General features: G+C 55.8%; 1 protein-coding gene across 2 annotated transcripts; it reads right to left on the bottom strand.

Moving 5' to 3' along the window:
* Positions 1-930: 930 nt before the first annotated feature.
* SYT12 (synaptotagmin 12) lies at positions 931-24,146 on the bottom strand. Of its 2 annotated transcripts, XM_022591310.3 has the most exons (8): positions 23,894-24,146; positions 18,253-18,309; positions 13,362-13,555; positions 10,867-11,259; positions 8,016-8,231; positions 7,205-7,325; positions 6,205-6,338; positions 931-4,827 (listed from the first exon to the last, which is right to left on the bottom strand). In XM_022591310.3, the coding sequence occupies exons 2-8, from the start codon at positions 18,284-18,286 to the stop codon at positions 4,654-4,656; spliced, it is 1,266 nt and encodes a 421-aa protein (XP_022447018.1). In that variant the 5' UTR covers positions 18,287-18,309; positions 23,894-24,146; the 3' UTR covers positions 931-4,653. The 2 variants fall into 2 exon arrangements, with proteins under 2 accessions (XP_022447018.1, XP_089770555.1); XM_089914429.1 differs by lacking the exon at positions 23,894-24,146 and having other exon boundaries at positions 18,253-20,123.
* Between the last annotated feature and the right edge of the window lie 1,744 nt (positions 24,147-25,890).

Below are 25,890 nucleotides of genomic sequence, written 5' to 3' on the forward strand. Positions count from 1 at the left end.
GGAGCAAGGGAAAGAGAAAGGAAGGAAGATGGGCTGCCTCAAAAGCATTTACAAACTGAAGAAACAAAGGAACAACAGTTGCATGGATGAGTGAATTCAGCTAATGACCTGAGTGTCGGGTCAGTAGACAGGTGACCACCCTCCGGCCTCCATCTGCTCCAAGGCCCCCCTGGCCTTGGCCCCTCTGCCCCATTTTCTGACCTCCCACCCCCATTCTCCCTGAGGCCGGAATCCCCTGCTGTCGGGGCCGGGTCTCTGCTGCCCCCGTGTGGCCGCTCTGCTCCCTGCACCGTCATCACCCGGGGCTGCCGGCTCTGCTTCGGGTTCCTGTCTTGGGGTGTGGAGTGTTTATGGATGGTTGAAGGAGTGGAGGGACATGGAGGCACCCTGGAGTTGGTGCCAGAGGGGGTGGAACTTCATAGGCCCAGTCATGCCCCTTGGGATGCCTTGGAAGGGGACACAGACTCTTTGCTCCCGATGCCTCCTGGGATGTCCCCTCCCGATGTCCCCTCCCCTCCCTTTCATCCCAAACACCAGATCCCAGAGCTCCAGAACTCCTCCACCCAAAGCCTTGACCTCACGTTTACTGAGCACCCACTGTGTGCCAGTCAGTTGGCATGTGGCATTTAATTCCATCCTGTGAAGTATGTATAATTCTTATCCTCCTCTGACAAATGAGGAAACTGAGGCACAAAGGGGCTAGATAATTTGCCCAAGATCCCACGGCTGATAAGTGGGGATGTGGGTGCTTTTAGAGGCCTTCTTGACTAATACGCTCATTCTCCAGATGGGGAAACAGGCTCTTGAAGGGAAGGAATTGTCACACAGCAAGTAAGCAGCAGACCCAGCCTATGGCAGGTGGAACACAGAAGGGCTTCTTCTCCCAAGTTCCCTTCCGTCTGGCCTCTCCAGACCAACCCAACTCTGTCTGCCATTTAACTGGAGCTCAGGGCTGGGGCCGCAGGCCACCTGTCCCTGCCTCGCCATTATTGACCCTTCTGGGTGGGATGGGAAGGTTGATGACGGGGTGGGAGGGGGTGGAGAGTGAGGGAGCCCCGTGGCCCAGTCTGAGTGTTCCTTTAGTTGTTTGGTCTGTCCCTTCAGGTGTCTGCAGGCATAGACAAGGCAGGAGGGAGGAAGTGAAGCTTCGAGCTGCTGTGGCTCACCCTGCTCCTCCCACACGCAGGCGTGGACCGCCACTGCCACTGTCAGGACAGGGACCTCCATACCTGTCCTCTTGGGTGGGACTCGGCTATTCCTGAGGGCTCCCAGACAGAGGGGGCTTGGGACCCTTGAAGCAGGCCCACGGGCCTGGGGCTGGAGGAGCGGGGAGAAGAGTGGGGTGGCAGGGGAGGAAGAGGCAGGAAGAGATGGGAGTACGGTGGATTGGGCCCTGCTAAAGGCGGCCGGGATGCTCCTCACTGACCAAGAGCAGCACTCGCTGATGTCCCTCATCATCACTTCAAAGCGGCTTAGAGCAGCCCCCCCTCCCTGCCTCCCTCTGACTTCTCCTGCCCAGAGCCTCACTGCCAGCAGGACCAGGACCTTCGGCCTCACCCTGGACATGAAGCTTCCCCAGCTCAGCCCCAGCTGGCTGCGTGGCTCCCCAGACACCTGTGACACCTTTGCATAGGCAGTTTCCCTGCGTTGAGGCTGCTCTCCCTTCTCCACCTGCACAGCCCTCGCCACCCAGCGAGGCTGGTGCCTCCATCTCCTCCAGGAAGCCTTCCCTGGTTTCCACCCTTCCTGGGCTCCTGTAAGGCCTGTCTTATTGGTTACCTCTGTCTGCCGGGCTCTGCGTGGGGTGGGGGTGGTGTTCCACAGAAGCTCTTCCTTTAGGCCCTGTGGTGGGCAGGCCTCCTGAGAATTTCTACCCAGATTCTCCTCCTTCCATGCTTGCTGTGATCTTCCAGGGGAGGGGAGGGGAAAACCAGAGCAGCCTGGGATCCAGAGGGGCTTCTCTGCTGCCCCTCGGACCCACTGTCGAGAAGCTGGGGAAGGCGGCATTGTGGTCTAGTAGTTAAGTCATGAGCTCAGGAGCCAAACAGCTTGAGCTCAAATCCCAGCTCTGAGGTGCTCTGGCTGTGTGATCTTGGGCTAGTTACCTAGCCTCTCTGAGTTTCAGTTTCTACATCTGCAAAAAAGGAGCCAACAACAGACCTACCTCTAAGTCTGCAGGGTTGCAGGCCAGGCAGCAGTACTCACTGAACTCACATGGCCCGCCTCCCCTCCAAGCCTTTCCCCGGGCTCCCTTCTCCCCATCCTCCCCAACTTTAGCAAAGTTGATGCATTGGCCAACTTTTTGTCCACTCCTGCCCTTTTCTACATGCTGTTCCCACAACCAGGAAGGCTGTTTTGGTCTTACCCCCCTTTTCTGGCCTTATCCCTCTCGCCCTGAAGACAGCTCAGCGACACCACTGGGCGGCCTTCCTTGATATTCCCTTCTGCATTCTCCCTACCAGGCTGGCTTGGGACCGCTTCTCAGAGCTTCCCCAGCAGCCTCGTGGCACTGGTCCTTGTGACGGTCTCCCCAGCCAGACAGAACCCTCCTGCTCCTCCGGGCGCCCAGCAGCAGGGGAACGTGTGCTCACAGCAACCCGCACCGAGGCCCGAGGCCCTGATTTCTGGAGACAAAGGTGATTTGGGGCGAGCAGGGCTCCCCGGAAGCCCCCTCCCTCCTGCCCCAGCTTTATTTTGGTTCTAGAATTATTCCAGTCAGCATACTCGGTCCCCACCACACCCATCCGGGTGCACAGTCAGCATTTCATGCAGTTAGAGGGAGGGATGGAAGGGGAAGAGAAGGCAGGCGAGTAAATGGTCTGCACAGCAGAGCCACTGGGGTGGAAGAGCGGGGGCTCTCCCTAGCGGCAGGGGCCCGCCAGCTGCGTGTCCCCCGGCCCTGGGCTGGCCTGGGCCGCGCACACCTCCTGGCGCTGGCCACACGGTGGGGCAGCCCGGCCTCGGGACCGGGCCGCAGCTGTGTCAGGTGGGGAGAGCCACCACGCTGCCTCAGGTCCCGTGACCACCCTGGGCTCCCCGACATCACTGGGGGTAACTGGCTGGGCCTGGGTCTCCGTAGCCCACCAGGTCCAGAGGCAGCCAGCCTGAGGACCTACCTCTCACCTCCCTTCCCCCCATCCCTGTAACCTGGTGGGCCCCCCACCCCTCAGCTGCAAGGGGCGCACAGCGCCTGCTTCTCTGGGGCTGCCTTCGGCGGCTTGGAGCTGCCTCAGTGACACCTAGAAGGCCATGCACGCCTTTCCTCCAAGACTCCTGTGGGTGTGTAACGGTCCAGCCCTTGGCTCCTGGGCAGGACTCCTCTGGGGTGCCATTCGCACAAGCCCTCACCGTTGGGACTCCACTGAAGCTACAACCTGCCGGCTTCTTCGCTTGCCCCAAAGCTCCCTCTCTGCCTTACAGGGTTCTCCTGAGGGCTCTCCCCCAATAAACCCCTTGCCTGCGAATCTCGGGGTCTGCTTCTGGAATCAGCCTTCGGCAGCTGGTGTCCTGGGGGTCTGAACCAGGCTCCAGAGCCATCCTCCCCGCTGGCATTCAAGCCTGCCCCCCCCAACTCCATCCTGACCCCCTCAACTTCCCCTCACGGTCACCACTCAGGTCGCCCCTTCCTGCAAAGCCCAGCCCAAGGCCTCGGGCTCCACTATGTCCTCCCAGGTGCCTGCTGCCCACAGAGGCCTCTCCCATGCCCCTCGGCAGTCTGTATTCTGCCGCGCCATTGCCCACCAGCCCCCCCCGAGAGGCTGAGGCATCTCTCTTCCCCGCAGGGCCTGGCCTGAAGGGGCACCAACAAACGCCGTGGAGCCAATACCTGAACACAAGGACCTGGCTCTGGGACTCTTTGGACCCCTGGGCCTTATAAGGGTTACAGTTCTATTTCATAGAGGATGACCCAGCATCCCACATGGCCTGAGGGCCACTGATTGGCCTGGTCCCTCGGTCTCTCCTCCTGCCCAGAGACAGGCCCTTGTGTCCACGGCAGTAGGGTGAGAACTGCGTTTGTGACAGGGATGTTCTTACCCTGCCATGCTGCGGACGGGCCACTGGCCTGGGACATTCAGTTCTTTCCCTGACCCTCACAGCGCAGCTCCCATCTTGTCCCCGCGCTCCCCGGCCCCAGAGCCCTCCCCAGGTCTACGTGGAGGGGCCGCCATCCGCAAAGAGCAGATCACCAGGGCAAGGGGATCTTGTCTTCCCGACGTCCTAGGGGCTGTGCCTTGTTCGTGTCACTCCAGCCTGTGCCTTGCACAGCACCTGGCCTCCAAGACTCATGGTCCTTGTGCGTGGCCTCCCAGCAGGGATGGGATGTGGGGAGCTCTGAGAGGCCAAGGCCCCGCCAAGGCCAAGGGACAGGCCTGTTGGGGAGCTCAAAATGGGAGCACAGCGGGCCAATGCCTGGCTGCCCTCCCCGGGCCCTGGCCCAGCCACGGCTGGTCCTCAGTGGGAGACAACCCTGGGTCCCTAGACATCCAGCCAGGCCTGTTCCTCCACCGCAGCCTGGATAGAGGGACCAAGATGGCTCTTGGGGACTCCACCGGGGGACCCCAGCGTTCAATGGTTCCAGCCAGACTACAGAGAAGGGTGTTGGAGCTGAGTTCACGCCGGGCTCCGGTGCCCACCCGGGCCCTGCCCTGGCTGCTAGTTTCGCCGGACAGGGTGCCACATGGACACGGGCCTGCGCAGCGTGGCCAGCATCTGGTTCCAGTGCGTGGTGCCCATGCCACTGGCCGACGGCCCAATGATGACATGGCCTACGTTGTCCCCACGGCCATCACTGCTGCTCTCAGCTACCGTCACACGGAGAGACAGGTCCTGGGGAGGAAGTGACATGGGTGCTAGGGAGCAGGGGCAGTGCCAGAGGTCCCCCATGGCCCCCAGGCCCCAGCGGGGTGCCAGGCACGGCCCCGTGAATCCTCACCTCTGACCTGTCTAACCTCACAGCCCAGATGTAAATGCTGGCCTCACCACTTCCTTGCTGCGTGACCTTGGGCAGTGACTTGGGCTCTTCCTACCTCAGTTTCCCCATCTGTAAAATGGTGATAATCATAGTTCCCACCTGTTCTGGGAACAAAATGAGTTAAAACGTGTAAAGCACTTAGAACAGTGCCTGCACACCATCAGAGCATTATAGATGTCTGTTGTTAATCCTGAGATAATCATATGTTGGACTCATAACAGGAAGGGAAAGAACTTGCTTGAGATCAAAGTGGTGAAGCTGAGACTGGAACCCAGCCTGACTTCTCTCCTTCCCCTCCCCCCTCCCCCTCCCCTCCCCCCACCTCCGGTCCCAAGAAGTGTCTCGCCCTGGGAGGCTGCAGAGTAGGAGTAGTGGCACTAGAACACCCAGGGAAGCAGGGGGCAGATGGGTGGCCTGTCCCGTGAGGGTGGCAAGGCAGGACCAACCAGGGATGCTGAGATGTTTTTTTGGATTCCGAACACCCAGAGTGCGGCAGAGTTCTGGGCTTTCAAATTCAGGCCGGCTATCCCAAGAGGGGAGATTAGGGGGTTTCTGTACAGCCCCAGGGCCAAGGGGCAAGTTTTGGCTCAAGGCACAAAAGGACTTTCTCACGTGGTCAGGAATGCCCAAGGATGGAAGGAGGGAGTGAGGGAAGGTGGTGAGCTCCCCATCCTCTGAGGCATGCAAGCTGGGCCACTTCTGTCGCCCAGGGCACATCCTCTGCAGTCCTCCCACCCTTGGCCTGTGATATCTGTGCTGGGAGGGGGTCTCCCTGGGGCACATCGCCTGCTGAAGGCCAGTGGGGTTCTGGGGAGCTCCACAGGGCCTCTGTAGGCAGGACCTCAGGAGATTTAGGGCCAGAGCTCTGGGCGTTGGGTCAGTCCTGGCTCATCCCTAGTCCTTTGCAGCTCCCTCCACCAGGAACTGTCTTCCCACAGATCTCAGCTTAGCTACCCCCACCTGCAGAGGCCTCCCCTGACTGCCAAGGTCTGGCACGCTCTTAGTGGATGGGGATTGTCTGGAGACTTCCCTGCCTGTCCCTTGTGAGCGCCAAGGAAGCAATTCCCATGTCCCCAGCACCCACCAGAGGGCTGGTACCTAGTAGGTGCTCAATACACGCTTCTCGACTAGAAAGGTGATGCCTTAAGGCAAACCATCACCCCCTGCAGGAGCTCTGAGGAGATAGACTGGACGGGATAGAGGGGCCCACCCCCTGCGCCATCCCCCCTCACCTGGAGCACGATGGCTGGCACTGAGAAGATCATGGCTTCATTGAACACTGGGTTAGGGTCGTCCCTCTTCACAGCCGTCTTCTTTTTGCTCATCTTCCTCCCATCCTGCAGCAGGTACACCTTGACGAAGGGGTCTGTGGGCGGGGAGGGGGGTGGGGGTGAGAGCCAGTGCGACACTCACTTGGCATAGACCTGCCCGGTCACAGCGGCTCACCGGCCACTCTCTCCTGCAGTCCTGCCATCAGTCCTTTATTGCGTTCCCATTTTACAGATGAGAAAACTGAGGCTCACGCGCGAGTCAGGAGAAGAGCTGGGCTTTGGACTCTGGCAGCCGGCCCACCAGGCCGCACGGGTGCTCCCCTCACGTGAGGCTCTGGGGAGCTCAGCAGACCCACCAGTTTTCATTCTATAAATGGCCCAAACGCAGATGTCAGCCCCGAGTCACCCGGCGCCTGCTCAGTGGAGCCTGACTCAAGGACATGCAGCTCTGGAATAACGAGTCGCTGCCTGCTCGTCACTTACCACCCACTGGGTGTCCTTGCTGCACCTGCCTGGACCCGGGTCCCCCAGGCTCCCAGTCAGCCTCCTGCAGCCCTCAGTTTTCAGTTTCTCGGGGCTGAGGCTCCTGCAGACATGACGCATCAGGTCCTGCCTGGCACCCACACCATCTCGGTGGCCCTGGTCCCCGTTTGGGATCTGGGATGCAGTCCAGCCTCTGGGAAACGCCTACCTTGTTTTCATACCAGTGCCCCAGCCTCCTGCTCTCAGACTCCCATCCCTCCCCCACAGGGGCTCCCTGCCAGCCTCTGTGGTTCCCATGTTTCCCCAGCTAGATTAATCTTCCCACTGTGCATGGCTCCTGAGCCCAGCCAAAGCCAGGGGTGGGGGGCCTGGCACTGTGCCCTACACCTGCTGATGCCTCCAGGTGCCCAGGGCTTAGCAGCTGGGCCATGGCTCCCACCTGCCCCACGGAGGAGCCAGGCAGCCAGGAGGGCCTTACCCGCTGTGGTCTTGTCGTTGGTCCAGATGAGATTCTTGGCTTTCACCACGACCACTGTAAGACGCTCGGCCGTTGGGAGGTAGCTGAGGGACAGCAGGATCTCACCCACAGCGTCGGCGGCCTGGAGGACAGGCGGGTGACTCAGAGGGCTTCTGCCCCTGCACTTGAGGGGCCCAGGGAAAGGCAGAGGCTTCCTTCTCCACTGAGAAGCTGCTGCTCTTGGGGGCCCTTACACCAGGGCACCAGGCTGGTGGGATTGAGAAAGGGACCCCTCTCCCGCTCCACAGCATCATCCCTGCCTTGTACCGGGTACGGGTCCTGCCTTGGAAGGAAGGCCAGAGGTTGCCTGTCAAATGCAGCAACAAAATGCAGTTATGTTCCCTCATTCCAGACCAGAGAAAACATTCTCCGGTAGTAGCACTTACAGGTCCAGGTGGACTGGAATTAGTAGATCATTTGCTTAAATAACAGTGATGCTCCCTAAGCACTGCTACATTTACGACAGTAAACTGCAGCTTGGCCTCTGTCTGAAATAACTCACCTGAGGGCCAGAGGAGTACTTTCCTAACAGAAGCTCTACAGGAGTAGAGCTTCTAAAGGTTTGGTGGTAGGAGCAGTAGAAGGGCTGTAAACAGTGGTCAGGGTGCCTTTCATTTGCATGCAGTAAACTGAGTTTCCTTGAGTGTGGCTCAGCTCTTTCTCTAATCTCCTAAAGATGTTGGTGTTCAGGCTGTTGCGAGGACAGTGGATTCCCTCCTCTGAAGCGTACATATGGCGCTGTCCTCAGGCACAGGCAGGTGGGAGGGCTTACCTTGTTCTGGTCCTGTAGGTAGAGCCAGCCGCCGAAGGGCTGCAGCGGGAGGTCAGGCACAGAAAGCTTCAGCTCCACCACCCCTGTGCTCACATTCCGCTCATCTTCATCGATGCCAAACACGGAAAACCGCAGGCTCTTCTCCTCCAGGGCTGCAGGGTCCAGGGGGATGGAGAACTTCTCGTCGAAGAAGACGGAGTAGGAGTTCCTCTGGATCTGCAGAGAGAAAGAGCAGTGGAAGGAGGTCCAAAGCTGGGGAGGAGGCGGCAGCCGGATGCCTGCGAGGCCATGGCAGGGAGTGAGCACTGGATGGGGTGTCTGGAGACCTGGGCTAGCGTCTTGGCTCTGCTGTCCCCACACTGCAATGCCAATCCTTCCTTTGGTGGCTCAGCCCTGATGATATAAAAGCCCCCTGTCCTCTTCTCAGTGGTGGCCAATCCAGTGGCCTGGCATTCGAAGATTCCACAAGCTGACCCCAACTAATTCCCATCCTCAGTGCCCATGGGTCCATAGGACCCTTGCGATGTGCCGGCTGAGCTGGCCACACTTCTTGCACGTGTTCAAGTCCAGCCCTGGGCCAGGCATGCAGTGAATAGGGATAACTGTCTGTGAAGTTGAGAGTCACTGATGTCCCATCCCGCATGGGGCCTGGCCTAGGACTCTCTGAACGTTATGGGGTGGATGGACCGATGGAATGACGAGGCAAGGCTGGGCAGACTCTGTTTCTAAGCCTAGTCTTGCCTGGTGGGCGCCACTGGCCTCTTCCCAGGAAGCCGTGGGTGGGCCCTCTGGGAAGGTGCACTTGTGGGCACTGATCCCCCTTCCGTGGGGGGCTGCTTTGGTCACTGCCTGGCGATATTTTGAGAGGAGATCTCATCCCTGGCACCTCGCCTGATGCCGGGGGGCTGCCCAACCTGGGGGCAGCCACCCACTCACTGGGAGTGGCTGGGCTGTGATGCTAAGAAGCCTGCATTCTTGGGAATAAATCTGTCGGTACCTCCAGATGCCCTGAGCTGCACTCTTCGGCCACTGTCTGGGCTGGAAAAGCCTCTTCTTACCTTGCGCCCTGGGAGCTACACCCTCTACCCAATCACCTGCTTGAGAGCCAAGGGCGACCCTTCCTTCCTGGGATAAAGCCCACCTCCTGATCCTGACCCTGACACTCAGGCTTTTCACGATCTTTGGCCCTAAATTCCTTCCTCTGGCCAAATTAGCCCCTTGACTGTCCCCTGCCCATAGGAGCGCAGGCTCCCTGACGATCCATTCTCTGTACGTTGCACTTTATGAGCACATGGAGACCCCTGGGGTGGAGTCCTGGATCTCCTGCTCACTTGCTGGGGTTGTCGTGGGCAAAGCACTTTCCTGAGCCTCAGTTTCCTCATCTATAAGATGCCCTCAATCCATCCCCCATCACTGGGGCTAATGAGAGGGTCGCAGATGCGTTGGGCTCCGTGAACCAGGTTCTCAGCATACATCAGGCCGTGGTGGCTGCTGTCAACGTGCTGCCTCAAGGGATGTGTCCAGAGCCGCCCAGGTCCTCCAGGCAGCTGAGGCCACGGGCAGCGTGGATCTGGACTCAACAGGAACACTTCATGGTCCTGACAGACGACAATCCATTGAGCGCTTACCAAGGACTGGGCTAAGGATTTTGCACGTCCTGAAGCACTCTGATGCTCACTTGACAGATGGGAAAACTGAGCCACAGAGTGCTTAAGTGACTCACCCAAAGTCACACTTCTAGGAAGTAGGGAACCAGGATTCGAACCCAGGCAATCAGGCTCCAGGGTCCTGCGCCTAACCACCCACTGGGCTGCCTCTCTGAAGCTGGCCTCCCCTTCTCGGCCCTACGTACGCCCTGGTGGTTGGTTCTAGACCCACCTAGAGTGAGGGGGGCAGGGTGGGGCAGGAGAGGAATGACGGTCTCCACCTCTGAGGGGCAGACGATTTCAGCACAGGAAACAGGACTGGACACGGGTGGGTCTCTGAGGAGCCAGAGCCACTTGACCGCAGGATCCTCCTGCCCTGGTCACAGCCCGTGCTGGGCTGACCTCGACCGCTGGTGCTGGGCAGCAGGTTGTCTCACGTAGACCTCTCTCTCTCTCAGCAAGGGGGGGCGGATCATGGAGGGGTATCCTGGGGGGTGTGCTGGGTCCCTCTCCTTGCCCCTCCCGGCTTATTCTGCACCCTCCCCCCTGCTTTCGGCCCCAGGAGCTGACCTCCATGGGCTGCATCAACAGGCTCCCTAGGCCTCTGGCTTCCGGTGGGGTCAGCCAGTAGGGGTCACTGGAGGGAAACCAGAGGTCGGAGGGAGGTCGGGGTGCTTATTCCTCCAGGTCCTTCTCGGCAGGATCGCTGCGAGCAGACGGCGCCTCTTGACCAAAGGGCACAGCGCCTATCAAGGTGGCCCTCTGCATACACTGGTCTTTAGGTAACCTCGCGTTCCCCTCATCCCCTCAGGCCAGGGTACCACGCCATCCCTGAGGTCGCCCCCCCCCACAGCATTATAACAGTCCTGTTATTAAGCTGTCCCCAAATTAGCCAACATGAGCTTGTCATCCCTTCCCTGCCAGGTCCCCAAGTTGACACAATTGACAAATGGACAATTACCACACACTGGATTCATGTGGCAGGACTGCTGAGAACTGCACACAATGGGAGCCTGCAGGTGGAGGCCCCAGACTCCCAGTTCTGTCCTCCCTACAGCCAGCACCTTCTGCTCTGGGATCAGCATCCAAATCTGCTCTCTAGCGCCATCCTCAGATTCTGCCTGGCCCTGCACCCCTGCCTGCCTGGGCAGGACTCCTGAGAGCCCCGGGCACACGGCTGCCCCGCCCTCCCAGCCCCCACTTACCCGGGAAATGCCCACGATCTGCTCATCCGGCAGCAGGCTGACGCGCATGAAGCAGGACTCGAAGCTGGCTTCCTCCCGCTCCAGGAGGTCCTTGCCCTGCAGCACAGCCACGTGGAGGGTGTGGGAGGCGGCATCGTAGTCCATGCTCACCTCCACCTGGCCCAGCGTGAAGTCCTGCCCGAAGGTGTTGCTCACGGAGGAGATGGAGTTCAGGGAGTCGGCCGACTGGGATTTTCGGAGGGTCCCGTAGGGGGCCAGGTCCAGCTCACGGCCCATCAGCTCCAGGGGTCCCAGCTCGCTGATGCTCTCAAAGGTGTCCTCAATGCTGAGGCTGCCTTTGCGACTGGGTGGCCCCCTAGTGCTGGCCCGCTGGGCATTCCAGGCAGGCATTCTCTGGGGGTGAGAAAAAGGGACATGGGGGCATCGAAAGGGCAATAGGCATGGTCTCGAAGAGACAGCAAAGAGATACGGTAAGCCCTGTTCATGCAAGGCACCTCCAAGTTCCCCTTTTGCAAAAACAGGGCATGCCTTAGTTAGGAAGGTCCTTCTTTATTGTTATTTCATGTCAGTTTTCTCTCCCTAACCAGGAGGTAAGAGAGCTTTTTCTCAAAATGTTTATTTATATGGACTGAGTTTCATACATAAAGATGTTCACTGCAGTGATGTTTATAAAAAGGAAAAATAGTTAGCAATCTATGTGTCCAGCAGAAGGGGAACGGGTAAGAAAACTAGAGTACAGATACTCACTACATGACAGAGCAGCCTCAAAGGAAGTTTACAAAAATGTCTACCACATGAGGAAGCTTTCAAGTTGGATAACACTAATATTCAAATTTTTCTTTTCTGTCAATTGACCTTGGGATTTGAGAAAACAAAAACCTTTGTACTGTAAGCATTTCCCATGTTGGTACATAATCTTCATTACCATAATTTTTAACAGTCCCCTTAATTTGCCATTGAGTGGATCGCCATAGTTTATTTTACTATTCCCCTACAGTTGGACGTTTATATTGTTTTTAATTTTTCACAAATATAAACAATGCAGCATTGAATAGCTTTCCTTTTTTTTTTTGGCCGCGCTGCGCGGCATGCAGGATCCTAGCTCCCTAACTAGGGAACGAACCCGTGCCCCCTGCAGTGGAAGTGCAGAGTCTTAACCACTGGACCTCCAGGTAAGCCCCTTGAATAGCTTTCTTAAAATCTTGACTTAGAGGACATAGTCCTTTTTTTTTTTTTTTTAATCTATTTTATTTATTTTTTATTTTTGGCTGTGTTGGGTCTTCGTTGCTGTGCACAGGCTTTCTCTAGTTGCTGCGAGTGGGGGTTACTCTTTGTTGCGGTGTGTGGGCTTCTCATCGCGGTGGCTTCTCTTGTGGAGCACGGGCTTTAGGCATGTGACTTCAGTCGTTGTGGCACATGGGCTCAGTAGTTGTGGCTCTCGGGCTCTAGAGCACAGGCAGTAGTTGTGGCGCACGGGCTTAGTTGTTCCACGGCACGTGGGATCTTCCCAGACTGGGGATCGAACCTGTGTCCCCTGCATTGGCAGGCGGATTCTTAACCACTGTGCCACCAGGGAAGTCCTGAGGACATAATCCTTTTGAAAGCTTTTGATACATGTTTCCAAAATGCTCTTTGGAAAAGTTGTTCCAATTTACAGTCCCTCCAACTGAGCGTGAGATAATTCCTTCCAAAACCCCAAATGAGCGAGCATGTGGGACCTTTATCTGGTAACAGATTCTGGCTGTGCTCTCTGGAACTCTACATGATGTTAGAAAAATTCTCTGCCAATGTTAAGTGATGAAGCATTTAGCAATATATAGAGAGCCCTAAAAATGTTTATACTCCCTGATACAGTAGTTTCACATCTGGGCATTCATTCAAAGTACGTAATCCCAAATGAAGACAAAGTTTTACATGTAAACCATTTACTGCATTATTTATAGTGGCATTTAGTAAACCATGGCACATACATAAAAAGGAATCTTAGGCAGCCATTAAAATAATGTTTACAATCAACAACATGAGAAAGTGCTTCCGTTTTACGTGAGATGAAAAGGGTAGGGTATAAAATTCTCTGTAGAGATGACACCCATTGTGTAAAAACTATGCATGGAAAAAATACTGGGGCGGGGAGGGGCCTAGATTTAAAATATTGGAAAGAAATAAATCAAAATGTTAATAGTTTGAAGACAATTCACAGTTGCTTGCCTCTGGGTGGTGACATTTGGGGAGGTTTTTCTTCTTATTTTTATTTTCCTGTAATTTTCACAGGATGGTGTTTTAAATTGAAAGCATTCATTCATTCGCCAAGTATTCATGGATTACCTAGCACTGGGCTATGCTGGAATGTGGAGGAGGACAAGGGTCTCTGTTCGCAGGAGGAAATTAACCAGGAGGGAGTGAGGTGGGGAGGGAGTGGGGGCCAGTCCTGAGAGTGGACGGTTGGGGCATGGGGTGTGCAGTCCAGTGTGCACCCATGAGAACAGAAGCCTCACCTTCTGCCGGGCCTCTGTGTAGTTCTCACCATACTTCTGCTGAAGGTACCTGTAGTCGTAGTTTGGGAACGGGGAGGGGCTGGGGAAGCTCCCCGACGTCCAGAGCTTCCACAGGCTCACAGCTGCAATTCCCAGCAGTGCCAGGGCCCCGGCAGCATAGACACCCACTTCCCAGTCAGGGGGTCTCTTGATGACTGCAAGGCAAGAGCAGAGCAGTCTCTCGTTAATGGGCACTAGGACCCCTCAGTTGTTACACATTCCCACCCGGTGAGCCTGTAGTTCAGCACTGATTTGCTTACTCATTGAAAAAGTATTTATTGAGTGTCTACTATGTCAGGTTCTGTGCTGGGTGCGGGGGATCCAGTGTTGAACAAGCTATACACCCTCCGATATCTGCTTTTAGCTCCTTTCCACAAAAACATACATTACTATCAGGAGTGACACTTGGGTAGAGCAGATGAAGAGCTGTGAACAATGGTTAAATATTCCTTAGGCTTTAAACAGGTAGGGTTTTTTTTTTAATTAATTTATTTTATTTTTGGCTGCACTGGGTCTTTGTTGCTGCACAGGGGCTTTTCTCTAGTTGAGGTGAGCAGGGGCTGCTCTTCGTTGCAGTGCACAGGCTTCTCATTGTGGTGGCTTCTCTTGTTGCAGAGCACGGGCTCTAAGCATGCGGGCTCAGTAGTTGTGGCTCACGGGCTTAGTTGCTCTGCGGCATGTGGGATCTTCCCGGACTAGGGTTCGAACCCATGTCCCTTGCTTTGGCAGGCGGATTCTTAACCACTGTGCCACCAGGGAAGCCCCAGATGGGGTTTTTCTTGCCTCTTTGAGTTCTCTCTACCTTCAGAGGACTTCTGCTTCCAGATAATCAATGCAGCCTGTTGGGATCTGAGGAAAGTGGAAGGGAACTTGGGGGAGAAAAAGAAATGACCCCCTTTTTGCCTCAGACCTCATCTAAAACAATCCAATGTCCATCAATTGATGAACGGGAAAATAAAATGTAGTACATCCATACAATGGAATATTATTCAGCAATAAAAAGGAATGAAATGATACACGTTATAACGTGGATGAACCTTGAAAACATCAAGCTAAGTGAAAGAAGCCAGTGCCCCAAGACCATATGTTGTATGATGCTATTTCTATGAAATGTCCAAAAGAGGCAAATCTATACAGACAGAAAGTAGGTTAGTGATTGTCAGGGGCTGCCAGGGGTTGGGGGGAGTAGGGGAAATGTGGAGTATGGGGTTTATTTTTGGGGTGATGAATATATTCTAAAAGTTGATTGTGCTGATGGTTGCTCAATATACTGAAGCCCACTGAATTGTACACTTTAAGTGAGTGAACTTACGGCATGTGAGTTTTATCTTGATAAAGCTGTTACCAAAAAGCAAACAAACAAAAAACTCAGCCAGAAGTGAGAGGTGGCCGTAGGCTGGGCAGGGCTTGGGGACAAATCCAGAGGCTCAAATGCGTTCTGTCCACGGATGTTTTAATAACCTCACTTATCTGAGCCTCACTGTCCCCAAACAGTAATTAACTACCCCCTCAACTGTGTTGGGTAAGTCCTCACCTAGCACAGAGCTTGGCCCACGGCAGAACCATAAATGTTAAGTCACTCTTCTGGGAAACCCTGGCTCTGCATTCCCAAAAGAAGCCAATGAGACACAGTAGGATTCGTTTTGCAGAAGATCGCACTGTTGGCAAATATAATTCTCTAAACCATTCTCAGTGTTGCCTCTATACTCGATTCAAATGGGGAAACTGAGACACACAAGAACTTGCCCAAGGTCACAGAGCTAAGAAGGGATGGCCCTGGGATCCCAACACTGGCGGCCAGATTCCAGAGCAAGCAGGGGTAAAAACCACTGCCCCACCCGGCCTCCACCCAGCACGGTTCCCTAGCAGCAGGGTGGAGAGATGTGGGGAGGGTGTTTCAGGGTGGAGATTTCTCATCACACAGCCACTGAGCACCTACTATGTGTGAGCACCCTGCGGAGAGGGTCAGCCCCAGGCCTAGTCCCTGTCCTTAATAAGTGGCTCATAGTCTAGTGGGTGGGGTGGGCAGATAAATAGACAAAAGAGTGATGGGGGTCGTGATGAGAACAGCCCAGGAGGGCTTCCCAAAGAGGGATGCCTAAGCTGGGATATGCAAGAGTAGCAAGAAGTGTGCCGGCCAAGGCACCAGGCACCAGGAGTTTACGGAAGGAAGAGGAGGGTGTGCAAAGCTCAGAGCGTTCAGAGCACCCAGTGAGAGAGAGGGAAGGGGGCATTTGGGGATGGAGGGGCCACTGCCACTGCTCCCCAAAGCCTGCGTAGGGAGGAATCATCCAGCAATGGGAGGCCCCAGCCGGGCCCTGCTCTGTTGAGCCCAGCCAGCTCCAGCCAGAATCTACCATACTTGCTCACCCCGGAGAAGGGCAGGGCCCAGCCTTCAGCCCGGGCATTTACGCAGCACTTAGCACCCTACGAGTTCCCTACCTCCACTTTCTAGAGGAGAACTGAGGCAGATAGCAGTTAAAGAACACATCTGTTGGGTTGGCCAAAAAGTTCGTTCCGGTCTTCGGGCCCAGCATCCATCCACACCCGAACGAACTTTTTGGCCACCCCAATATTTATGGGCTCAAGGCCACAGGGGTGAGAAATGGAGAGCGTGGTGCAGGTGCTTTGGCTCCCTGAGGCCACCTCACCTCCCTGGCTCCAGTCTCCTCATCCAGAAAGAGGAGATGACACCAAAAACATCCCCATCCAGTGGTTCTACCCCCAAGGAATTGATTCTAAGGGAAAAATCCCAACAAGTTTTATGTCTGGAGTGAGTCATCGAGTCTGTATTTATAACAGCAGAAATCTGGAAGCAGCCTGAAGGTCCAAGCAAGGGTGCCGGTGGTGCTGCCTCAGGAGGGGCTGTCACTGGGCTTTGAGAATGGCAGTTGAGGTCATCAGGATGTCACCGTGGCAATGCAGAGAATCGTTTCAGGCATTGTTAAGAGGCAAAAAAAAAAACACAAAAAACAATCCCCAACATGGTATAAGCACATGATTTTGCTGTAAAACTCACGCAGCGTATGGGCAAGGGCTGGGCGGACCAGGGAGGGATGGGAGGAGCCAGAGATGCGGATGGAGGGACGGCGAGCAAACCTGTTTACTCCTGACTTCTGTTGCGAGAATGTAAATTGTGGGATAAATAAAACCACAACAAAGAGCTACCGGGGGCCCAGGGCCAAGACCTGGCCAGGCTCTCAGGAAGTCCTGGGAGTCTGGCGAATAGGGGATGGGATGGGAACGTACCTGGTGCCTGGAGAGTGAAGTGCATGTGCGGGGGGGGGCGGGGGGGCTCCCACCTAGACACACACACAGCCCCAGCCAGCTCACAGGGGCTTGGGTGCTGCCAGGGGGCGGGCCAGGGCCCGGGCACAGCGTCCGCATAGGCGATGGGCACAGCAAAGTGGCAAAGCAGCACCAGGCTCCCCTGAGAGTGAGGATCCAGGGGCTGAGGGCCTGAAGCCAGCACCCTGGCTGGCATAAAAGGGGGGCAGGACCAGGGACACGAAAGGAAAAACCCCAGCAAGCTGACATGAAATGACCGTTAATGCTCATTTATTTACTCATTTTATTGCGTACCAGCCTCTGGAAGGTATGAGAAGAATTCCCCAGGGAAGTGAGATCTGAGCTGAGACCAGAAATGAGGAAGGAGGAATCTTAGTAATAATTGTTCCCTTACTATTTTCCATTCGCCAGGCTCTGTTCCAAACACTTCATGTATACTAACCCACTGAGTCCTCAGAACCACCCTGTGAGGAAGGTTCTATTATTATCCCCATTTTACAGACGATGAAGCTGAGAGATAGAGGAGCTATTCGCTGCCAGACAATCTGGCTCCAGATCTGTGCTCAAAATCTCCACACCAGTCTCAAGGCCTTAGCCAGGCAGAGGCAGTTCCCAAGGGAAGGGAACAGTATGTGCAAAGTCCCGGAGGTCGGAGAGAGCTGTGTTCAAACTGTTGGGCACTTCACACATGTTAGCTCATTGAAACTTCCCAGCAGTCCCTGAGGCAGGCCGCATTGCCCCCATTTTACAGATGAGTAAGTGGAGGCTCAGAGAGGTTTCATCACTTACTGAAGGCCACGCCAGGGCCTGGACCAAGACCTGTGAACCTGCAGGTGAAAAGTGAAAATTCCTGGCTGGGAGTTGGGAAAGGTGGTTCCCCCTTGTCCTTCAGCTCAGCCCTGGGCTGGCTGGGGTCTGAGCTAGGGGAGGAGCTGGAGTGATGGGGAGCACCGGCCTAGGAGTCAGGGGACCTGGGCCCATGTCCTGACCCTGTTACTTACTTAGTCACTGTCCCTTTCCTTTGCTGAGCCTGCCTTCTCCCACCTGTAAATGGGGAGGGGAACGTAAGGAGAAAAGATGGCGAGGGTACTTCAGTTCTGACACCATCCATCGTCAGCTGGAGTGTGTCTGGTGTCTTGAGGCCGGTCCCAAGCTCAGTGCCTGCAGGGGCACACACGAGGAGAAGGTGGGAGCTGCCATCCCTGGACTGGGCGACCTCTGAGTTTAATGTCCTGTGGATCTAACATCGACCTTCCTGGGTTTCCTCGCCTTTGGCTCCAGGAGTGGCCCCAGGGGAGTGGATTCCACATGACAGGCTCGATCTTAGGGAGTAGCAGCACATGGGCCTCCTGGGCGATCCCCTCAAGTCCTTCCACCGGAGCAGAAAGACGAAGAGACCTCAGACTGGCCCCAACCCGGCGTCCCCAAGGCTGTGTGATCTTGGGCAACTCACTGACAGTCCTTACCAGTAAAACAGGGCCGTGACTGGTGTCCCACTGACATCCCCCACCCCAGGCCCGGTGGGAGGGTCCTGTGAGATGGCACGTTTGCCGCGGGGACTCACCGCTCAGGTGGTATTCTGCCACGTCCACGGCCATGACGCCCACCGCAGGGGCTGAGACTGGAAGGGAGAGGAGAGTCAGTGGAGGGGGCTTCAGAGGGTCATCAACCCCACCCCCCGCTATGGCCCAGGTGCCCATCATCCAGCTCACACTCAGGTGGAGGGGGCCTGGGCAAAAGTAGTGTTTTTTTTATTCTTTCATTTTTATTTTTTGGCTGTGCTGCGTGGCATGCAGGATCTTAGTTACCTGACCAAGGATCGAACCTGGGCCCTCCGCAGTGGAAGTGCGGAGTCCTAACCGCTGGACCGTCAGGAAAGTCCCTAAAATAGCATTTTTAAAAAATGGTGTTTAAAGCTCTTTTCAAGCACTCTGAGACCTCATTTCAGGGTTGCCAAACACAAAAACACAACACACCCAGTGAAACGTGAATTTTGGATTCGTTTTTAGTAGAAGTATGTCCAAATATCGCATGGGACATGCTTATACTGAAATATTATCCACTGTTTATCTGAAGCTCAAAAGTTGCTGGCATCCCGTATTTGTACTTGCTAAATCTGGCAACCCTGCTTCACTTCCGTCCTACCAACAACAGGCTGACCAGCAGCAACTCTGTTACTCCTTAGAGTGGCCCCTCAGGGTGTTCCCTAAGGCTGACTTCAAATGCTTTTGTTTAAATTGGACCCGAAATGCTGCATTTCTACAATATTCTATTATCAGTTCTTTCTCTGCTTGGGAGGGTTTCCTCCCCACCCTCCGCTCCCAAGTTTTATGAACCACTGAAGGTTTGAGAGGTTTGAAGGTTTAAGTTGTTCTAGAAAGGTCTAGAAGCTCATACAAGCCATTACCTGCCCAGGCAACTGCTTACAGGTTTATTATTTTTGTTGCTAAGAAGTAAACTGGCTCCCAGACATGTTCTAAATGGGGTGGGGGGTTGAAAAAGGGAGGCTAGGATGAGCTGTATGGATCTCAGCTCAAGGGACACGGAGGACAGGACGGCCCCCACGCTAACCTCTGCGTTCCCTCGCGGTTCAGAGAGGTGGTTATAAACAGGTAAGATGGGGTACACGGGGCGGTGGCGGGGGAGACTGGCAGAGTGTCCATCCACCCAAGGGCAACTGCTTTTCTGTTCCCGCGGGAACCCCAATCCAGCCTGGCTGGATCTTCTGAAAAGCCAGATACCAGTATTTTTTAACATGCAGTTTCTTGATTTTTAAATGTTGCAACCAACTCACTAAAATGTAAACACTACTGGGTAGAGAGGAAAAGGGTCCTGGATGGTGGCTAGCCTGTTTGCAACTCCTCGAAGGATTGTGTGGGCTCCCTTTGGGACTGGGGTCAAATCAGGGGGTGAGCATTTTCTAGAATCCTGGGGCTCTCCCCAGTTTGTAGCTCTGGAGTCAAGAAGCTGGGGTGCCTTGATCCAGACAGGGTTATCCGGCACATGTGGGAGTGCCGTAGGTCCCAGGACAGGAGGCCTCGAGAAGCAGGGCGGAACAGGGCCCTGGGGCAAAGCCCTGCCAGGTGCACAGACAGCTCCTTGCTCCCAGCTCCCCTGAGGATGCCCCAGCTCCCACAGTGAGATGTGGGTTGTCATGGTGATGGGAGGGAGGCGCTAACCTGGACTGGCTTCACCCATGCCAATTCAAGTGGAAGCTCATTGCTGGGACCTGCTGAGATCATAAGTACCTTGCTAAGCAGCCCTTACCAAGCCCTAAGCACTTTGCATGTATATTACCTCATATATTACCTACCTCTAACAGCCCCTTGAGGTAGGTGCTATTACTATCTCTGGTTTGTGGAAGAGAGTCATGAGGCAAGGAGGTAAAGTCATTTGCCCCAGGCTACACAGCTAAGAAACTGTTCAACCCAGGTCACGTGTTTCCACGCTCCCTAACCCCTGTGCCTTACTGCGGGGTGGGGGTGGGGGGTTCGGGGGGGGGGGGTGGGCGGCATATGGATTCAAAAGTTGCCTGAGAACCCGCAGGCCAAATTAGGCACTGTGTACAAGCCCAAGGTGGCCCTACTTCGTGGCAGAAGGGAGGCTGGATACACCAAAACACACATGTTAACATGAACACACATGTCCCAGTCTGCCTCTGCCTTGCTGGGAATCTGATCATGCCATCAGCTTTCTTTCCTGTTTCTCTAGCACAGGCTGACTTCCTGCACGGGGACAGCCCATGCCAGCAGCACACTAGAGTGGGTGGGCTGGGTACACCCCTGCGGCAAGTTCCTGTGGCTGGGGACAGAACCCCATACCTGCTGCATCAGACCTCTGGCTGTCGAGGGGCCCCCATGTATCAGACCTCTGGCTGTCGAGGGGCCCCCATCTCGCCAAGGCTGGTCCAGCTCAGACCCCAGACTCCCACACTGCCTACCTTTCCCCCTCCCCTCATCACAACACCCTGGGAGCTGTGCTTTCAGTGAAGGTGTGAATGACTCTAGGCTCACCCAGGCCAGAAGGTCCCGCAGATGTGCCCTGGGAACGGGAGAAGCCAAAGCACATCTGCCTGAGAGGAGGGAAGAGAGAACTTGGGGGAGATGTCGAGGTTCCTGGGATGGGGCGGCAGCCTGAGCACAGCTCTGAACCCCAGATCTGCCCCCTCTGTAAAACGGGGCTTACGATGGCCTTATCAGGGTGTCAGGAGGGAGGAATGAGAAGTGCAGTGGGGCTTTTTGGCAAATCTTAGCTGCTGTGCTTCCTCGCCTGGCAATGGTCCGAAAGGCCCCTGAACCCCTACTTTGAGCAGTGGAATTGTGTGGGCAGCACTGCCAGCCTGCAGATGTGTTATATTTGTCTTAAAGTGAGTTACCAACATTTAAAAATTGGGAAATTTCCCATTAAAAAATGGATTTCTTAAAAAAAAAAAAAGGATAGATTTCCAGCTTCCCGTTAAAAGTAAGATTTGGGAACAGTGGGTCTGTATACCCTGCCACCCCCACCCCCCACCCCCAACAGCCAGAGCTGGAGCTGAGTAGGCTCTGTCCCTCAGACGGGGCATCTGCTCTTCCGGTCTGGCACCTGCTACCCTTCCATTCACTTCCAGAACCTGCTGGCCCCTGGAAGCATCTCTATTCATGAGCCTGGTAAGCAGGCCTTTGGATGAGCTAGGGGAGGTTCAGAAAGGTTAAGTGACTTGCCCAAAGCCGGACAGCCAGCAGTGGTAGAGCTGGGCCTGCCACCCCATCCAGCACCTCTTCTATTAGTAGCCACAGCCCCTGTGCAAAGGACTTCATGTACGTCTTCCCCATGGCCTCGCCCAAGACCCCTAGGGGGCAAATCCTGTTATTATCCCCACTCCACAGAGGAGGAAAGTGAGGCTCAGGGAAGGGCAGTGAATTTGCCCAGGGTCACCCAGCCAGTAAGCGGAGAGCTGAGACCGAGCCAGATCTGGCTCTGCAGCAAGCGCTCTTCTTAATGGCTTTACTTTCTATCCCTGAGACCCCCTGACTCCATCTCACCCAGTACTGACAACCTCAGCAGACTCCCACTGGCAGCCTGGAGGTTTGCCAGGTAGAGGGGCTGCAGCTTCAGCTTGGAACAGGATGCTGACAAGGCACATCGGAGGCCAGGGCAGCCTCCGACCAGAGCTTCCCTGCATTTCTGACACACAGGAAACGGGGCACAGCAGGGGTGGGTCAGAGCTGCCCCAAACCTTCATCTGAGCCCCTTCCTGGCACCCTTCCTCACTCCATCTATTCATTCTGGCCCCAAATCCTAAATTGCATGGCGCTTGCTCATTGAAAACAGCTCTGGGTTCAAATGCTGGCTTAACCATACCTACCCGGCAATACGTACCTATTGCTGTAAGAATTAGACATAATTCATGCTAAATGCCCAGCGTAGTGCCTGGCTCCTAGTGTGAACACGATATAGATCTGATGACTGAATGGATAAACGGATCCCCCTTTTACAGATTAGGAAGGCGGGGATGGAGTCACTCGGCATATGAGTAGCAATACTGGGACTGACTCCCGGGTACAATGCATCTGGGCCTGGGCTCTTGGCCACCATGCCACCTCCTGACCAGGCCTTTCGGGGGTGGAGATGGGTGGGAGGAACTGCCACGGGCCTTACTGGAATCTGACCACAGTCGAGGCCTCCTGGGCTTATCAAGAAATGGCTTTCTAGGAATTTGGTGCTTCTGCGGCAGAGAGGGTCCCCACGTCTCTGCTCCCCCTCACCCCATTTCCTTGCTTAGTGTCCCCATGTCACATCTCTGGCTAGCAAGCTTTTGGCTCCCCCTACCCTCACCCTGAGGCCAGCAGGCAATGGGAAGGATCAGGGGGTGGTACAGGGGAGCCCTCGACCTTCCAGGCTGGGAGCCTCTTTAGGAGCGTTAGCTTTGAGATCCTTTTCAAGTGCTCCCACTTCCTGGAATAACCACATCCTGCTACCATCCCCCCAAAAGCCCACAAAAACCACAGTACAGACTGGCGAGGACGGTGGTAGCTGGCATTAACTGGGCACCTACTATGTGCTGAGCACTGTACCAAGGACTCGCCAGGTGTTATTTCGGCAAATCCTCCCTGCTGCCCTCTGAGGGGGCTGATACTCTTCCCATTGTACTGGTAAGAAAACTGAGGTGCAGGAAAACACTTGTCCATAGTCACCAGAGCTGACAAGAGGCAGAGTCCAAGGTTGAACCCCAGGCTGGGAGCCCCCTCTCTCCCAAGCTGTTTGGAAAGGCTTCAGATTTCAGGGTGGGGAGGCCAGGGGCTTGGGTCTTGACCCTTCTCCAGACTGGCTGTGTTAATTTGGGTGAGTCTCCTGCCCTCTCTGAGCCTGTTTCCCCATTTCTAGTAGGATGCATAGCTCCTGCCACTCTCCAAACCTGTCACCCACCCCCTGGCTCAGAGAAGAGGCTAACATTCCAGGGTGCAGGTTTCCCAGGCTCTTTGTGGGGGAGGGTGGCCTCACTGGCTGAGGAGGGGGCACCCAGTCCCTCTGCAGCCCATGAAAGAGGGGTCACTAGGAGGGCGTGCTCAGGGCTCCTCCACCCACAGGCCTGGCTCCAGGTCCCCATGTTTGGACCCAGTTCCCCCTTCTTCAGCTCAACTCTACAGCCCCAAGGCCCTGAGATGGGCAAGCTTCCTCTCCCAAAGAGCAGTGGCATCAAAGGTTGGCTGGGAGACCCTGGAAAGCTCCCCACCCGTGCTGGTGACACCAGACAGAGGCTGAGGATCCTCTTGGCCTCCCAGGGCTTCCTGGCAATGGGGTGCGACATGGGGCATTTCCTGAAAACCCAGCACCCATGCCGCGGTAACCCCCAGGATACATGGGGACCGGAGTGTGGGGGGCTGACCCGGGAGCCGGGAAGAGGGTGTGAGGCGGGGCCGGGAAAGTGGGGACAATCAGGGCGCTGTGTGTGTGAGGGGCGTGCGTGCAGCGCGGGCGCCGGGGAGGCGTGTAAATGGCCTGGTGAGCCGCGTGTGTGCACACGCGGGGCGGGCGTGCGGGGCACGATGCGATGCGCAGTGCATGGAGTGGCAGGGCCGGGGAAGGGCGCCCGGCGTGCGCTGTGCCGGGCTTGCGTGTGCAAGCGCGGCGCGGGTGTGCAGACGAGAGGGGAGCTTGGAGCCCGGGGGTCCCCGGCGCTGGGAGGGGCACTGCGTGCATCTGCGTGAAGGGCGCGTACTCACCCCGGCTCCGCGGAGGGGCCGCCGCTCCAGCTCCGGCTCCGGTTTGCGCTCCGGCTCCGGCTTGGGCTCCGGCTCCCGGCCGGCCTCCCGCAGCGCGCACGCACCGGCGCCAAGCCCGGCCGTAGCCGGCGGAGCCAAGCCTGCAGTGTCTCCCCGCGCCCGCCTGGGAGGAGCGCGGCGCGGTCCGGGGGCTCGGCCGGGCCGGGGCGGCAGTCGCGAGCTGCGCCGCAGTCCGGGCACGCTCCCAGGATCCCGCCGCGCGCTCCCTCGCGCTCGCCCGCCCGCTCCCTCTTTAAAGTGACAAACCCGAGCGCTGTCTCCGCTCCCGGGAGTTGCGCGGCGCTTCCGGGGTCCAAGCCGAAGATCCCCAAGCGCTCCCCGGATCCCAGGGGGTCGTCCGAGGCAGAAGCCATCCCCTCACTCCCTGGCCCAGGATGAGTGGGGATGGGGGATGGGAACGTGCTCACCGCGAGCTTCGAGAGGCTGGCGGAGCACTGGGCACGGAGTCAGCAGGCTTGGGTTCTAGCCCCAGCTGCCGCACCCCGGGTTATCCTGTTCCCCTGTTAGGCCTCAGTTTATTTTTCTGTAAAACGGGCTGGATACTGTGCACCTCCTAGGAACCGATCAGGAAACAGGAGGTGGGAGGTTTCCGCTTCTCTGAATGGTAGGCCAACATCATCTCAGTTAATCCTCACAATGACTTAATGGTGTCAGTGGTCACTCCGTTTTTTTTTACAGGAGGAAACAGGTTCAGAGAGGTGAAATGACCTTCCCAAGGTCACAGAGCCAAGGGTCAGAACCAAGACTTGAACCTAGGTCTATGTGACTTTAAAGCCCATACTCTTAACCACTTAGGGGTCCTGCTTTCTCTCAAAAGGAATGAATGAATCATTCAGGAGATATGACGCCCCCGCTGGATGCTAGGCACAGTGCCAGGTGTGGGCGATCTTCCATCTTCCGGGAACAGGGGGACGAGTCCCTCCCTGCCCGCGCAGTCTGGCAGGGAGGCACGCACGCATTAAGAGGGGCTGGAGTGTGCGGGGGGGGGGGGGGAAGGTGCCACGTGCTGTGGGCTCAGTTACCAGGAGAGCAGGCTTGGTGGGTACCTGGGGGGGCTTCTGAGGGGATCTGTAGGATCTGGGGTGGGGTGGGAAGAGGGGAGAGGATCTCAGGTGGGGAGCAAGTGTGCTGAGGCAGCAGTAGTTTCTGGATCATCTACCCTCTGGGATTTGGGGGCTGAAAGCAACCTGCGGGCACTGCCCTCTCAGTAGGAGCTGGGTCTGTGCTGGCCTTGTTGGTGGGAGGGGGCATCCTTGGTCTAGAAAACAGGACCCTGGGGAGCCAAGGGTTCAGTTTCACTCTCATCCACAGGGGACACCCTTTTTTCAGTTCATTTTATGGATTCCGAAGAAAAAGGAGAGAAAGGTCATTAATTATGCCCCTTTGAAGGGGGAGGGGCTGGGCACTGGGCCATGGGCTCTCACTGCCATTTCTTATTTAAGTTAATCTTCATAGCCAGCCAGGTGCAGTTTGGAATGACCGAGCCCATTTTCCACATGAGGACACTGAGGCATGAAGGGTTCCCGGTTCAGGAGGGAGCATTGAAATTAGACACCATCAGCACGTAAAATGGCACACTGATACTGGCTTCTGTTGGAGCAGTAAAAAGGTGAGGTTGATCAACAACAAAAAACCAAATAATTCAATTGAAAAATGGGTGGAAGACTTTAATAGACATTTCTCCGAAGAAGACATACAGATGGCCAGTAGACACATGAAGAGATGCTCAACATCACTAATTATTAAAGGAATGCAAATCAGAACTACAATGAGGGACCAGCTCACATGGGTCAGAATGGCCATCATTAAAAAGTCTACAAATAACAAATGCTGGAGAGGGTGTGGAGAAAAGGGAACCTTCCTACACTGTTGGTGGGAATGTAAGTTGGTGCAGCCACTATAGAGAACAGTATGGAAGTTCCTCGGAAAACTAAAAA

The sequence above is a fragment of the Delphinapterus leucas genome, chromosome 7, assembly GCF_059928025.1.
Source record: "Delphinapterus leucas isolate spDelLeu-1000000601 "Yukka" chromosome 7, BTC_Dleu_Yukka2, whole genome shotgun sequence".
NCBI lineage: Eukaryota > Metazoa > Chordata > Mammalia > Artiodactyla > Monodontidae > Delphinapterus > Delphinapterus leucas.

Coding starts and splice junctions, on each gene's coding strand:
- SYT12 (XM_089914429.1), bottom strand. CDS start 18,391: ATGATGGGCACCTGGGCCATAGCGGGGGGTGGGGTTGATGACCCTCTG. Junction 13,556..18,252: donor GGCAGAATACCACCTGAGCG/GTGAGTCCCCGC, acceptor CTTGCCTTGCAG/TCATCAAGAGACCCCCTGAC. Junction 7,326..8,015: donor ACCTACAGGACCAGAACAAG/GTAAGCCCTCCC, acceptor CCTGTCCTCCAG/GCCGCCGACGCTGTGGGTGA.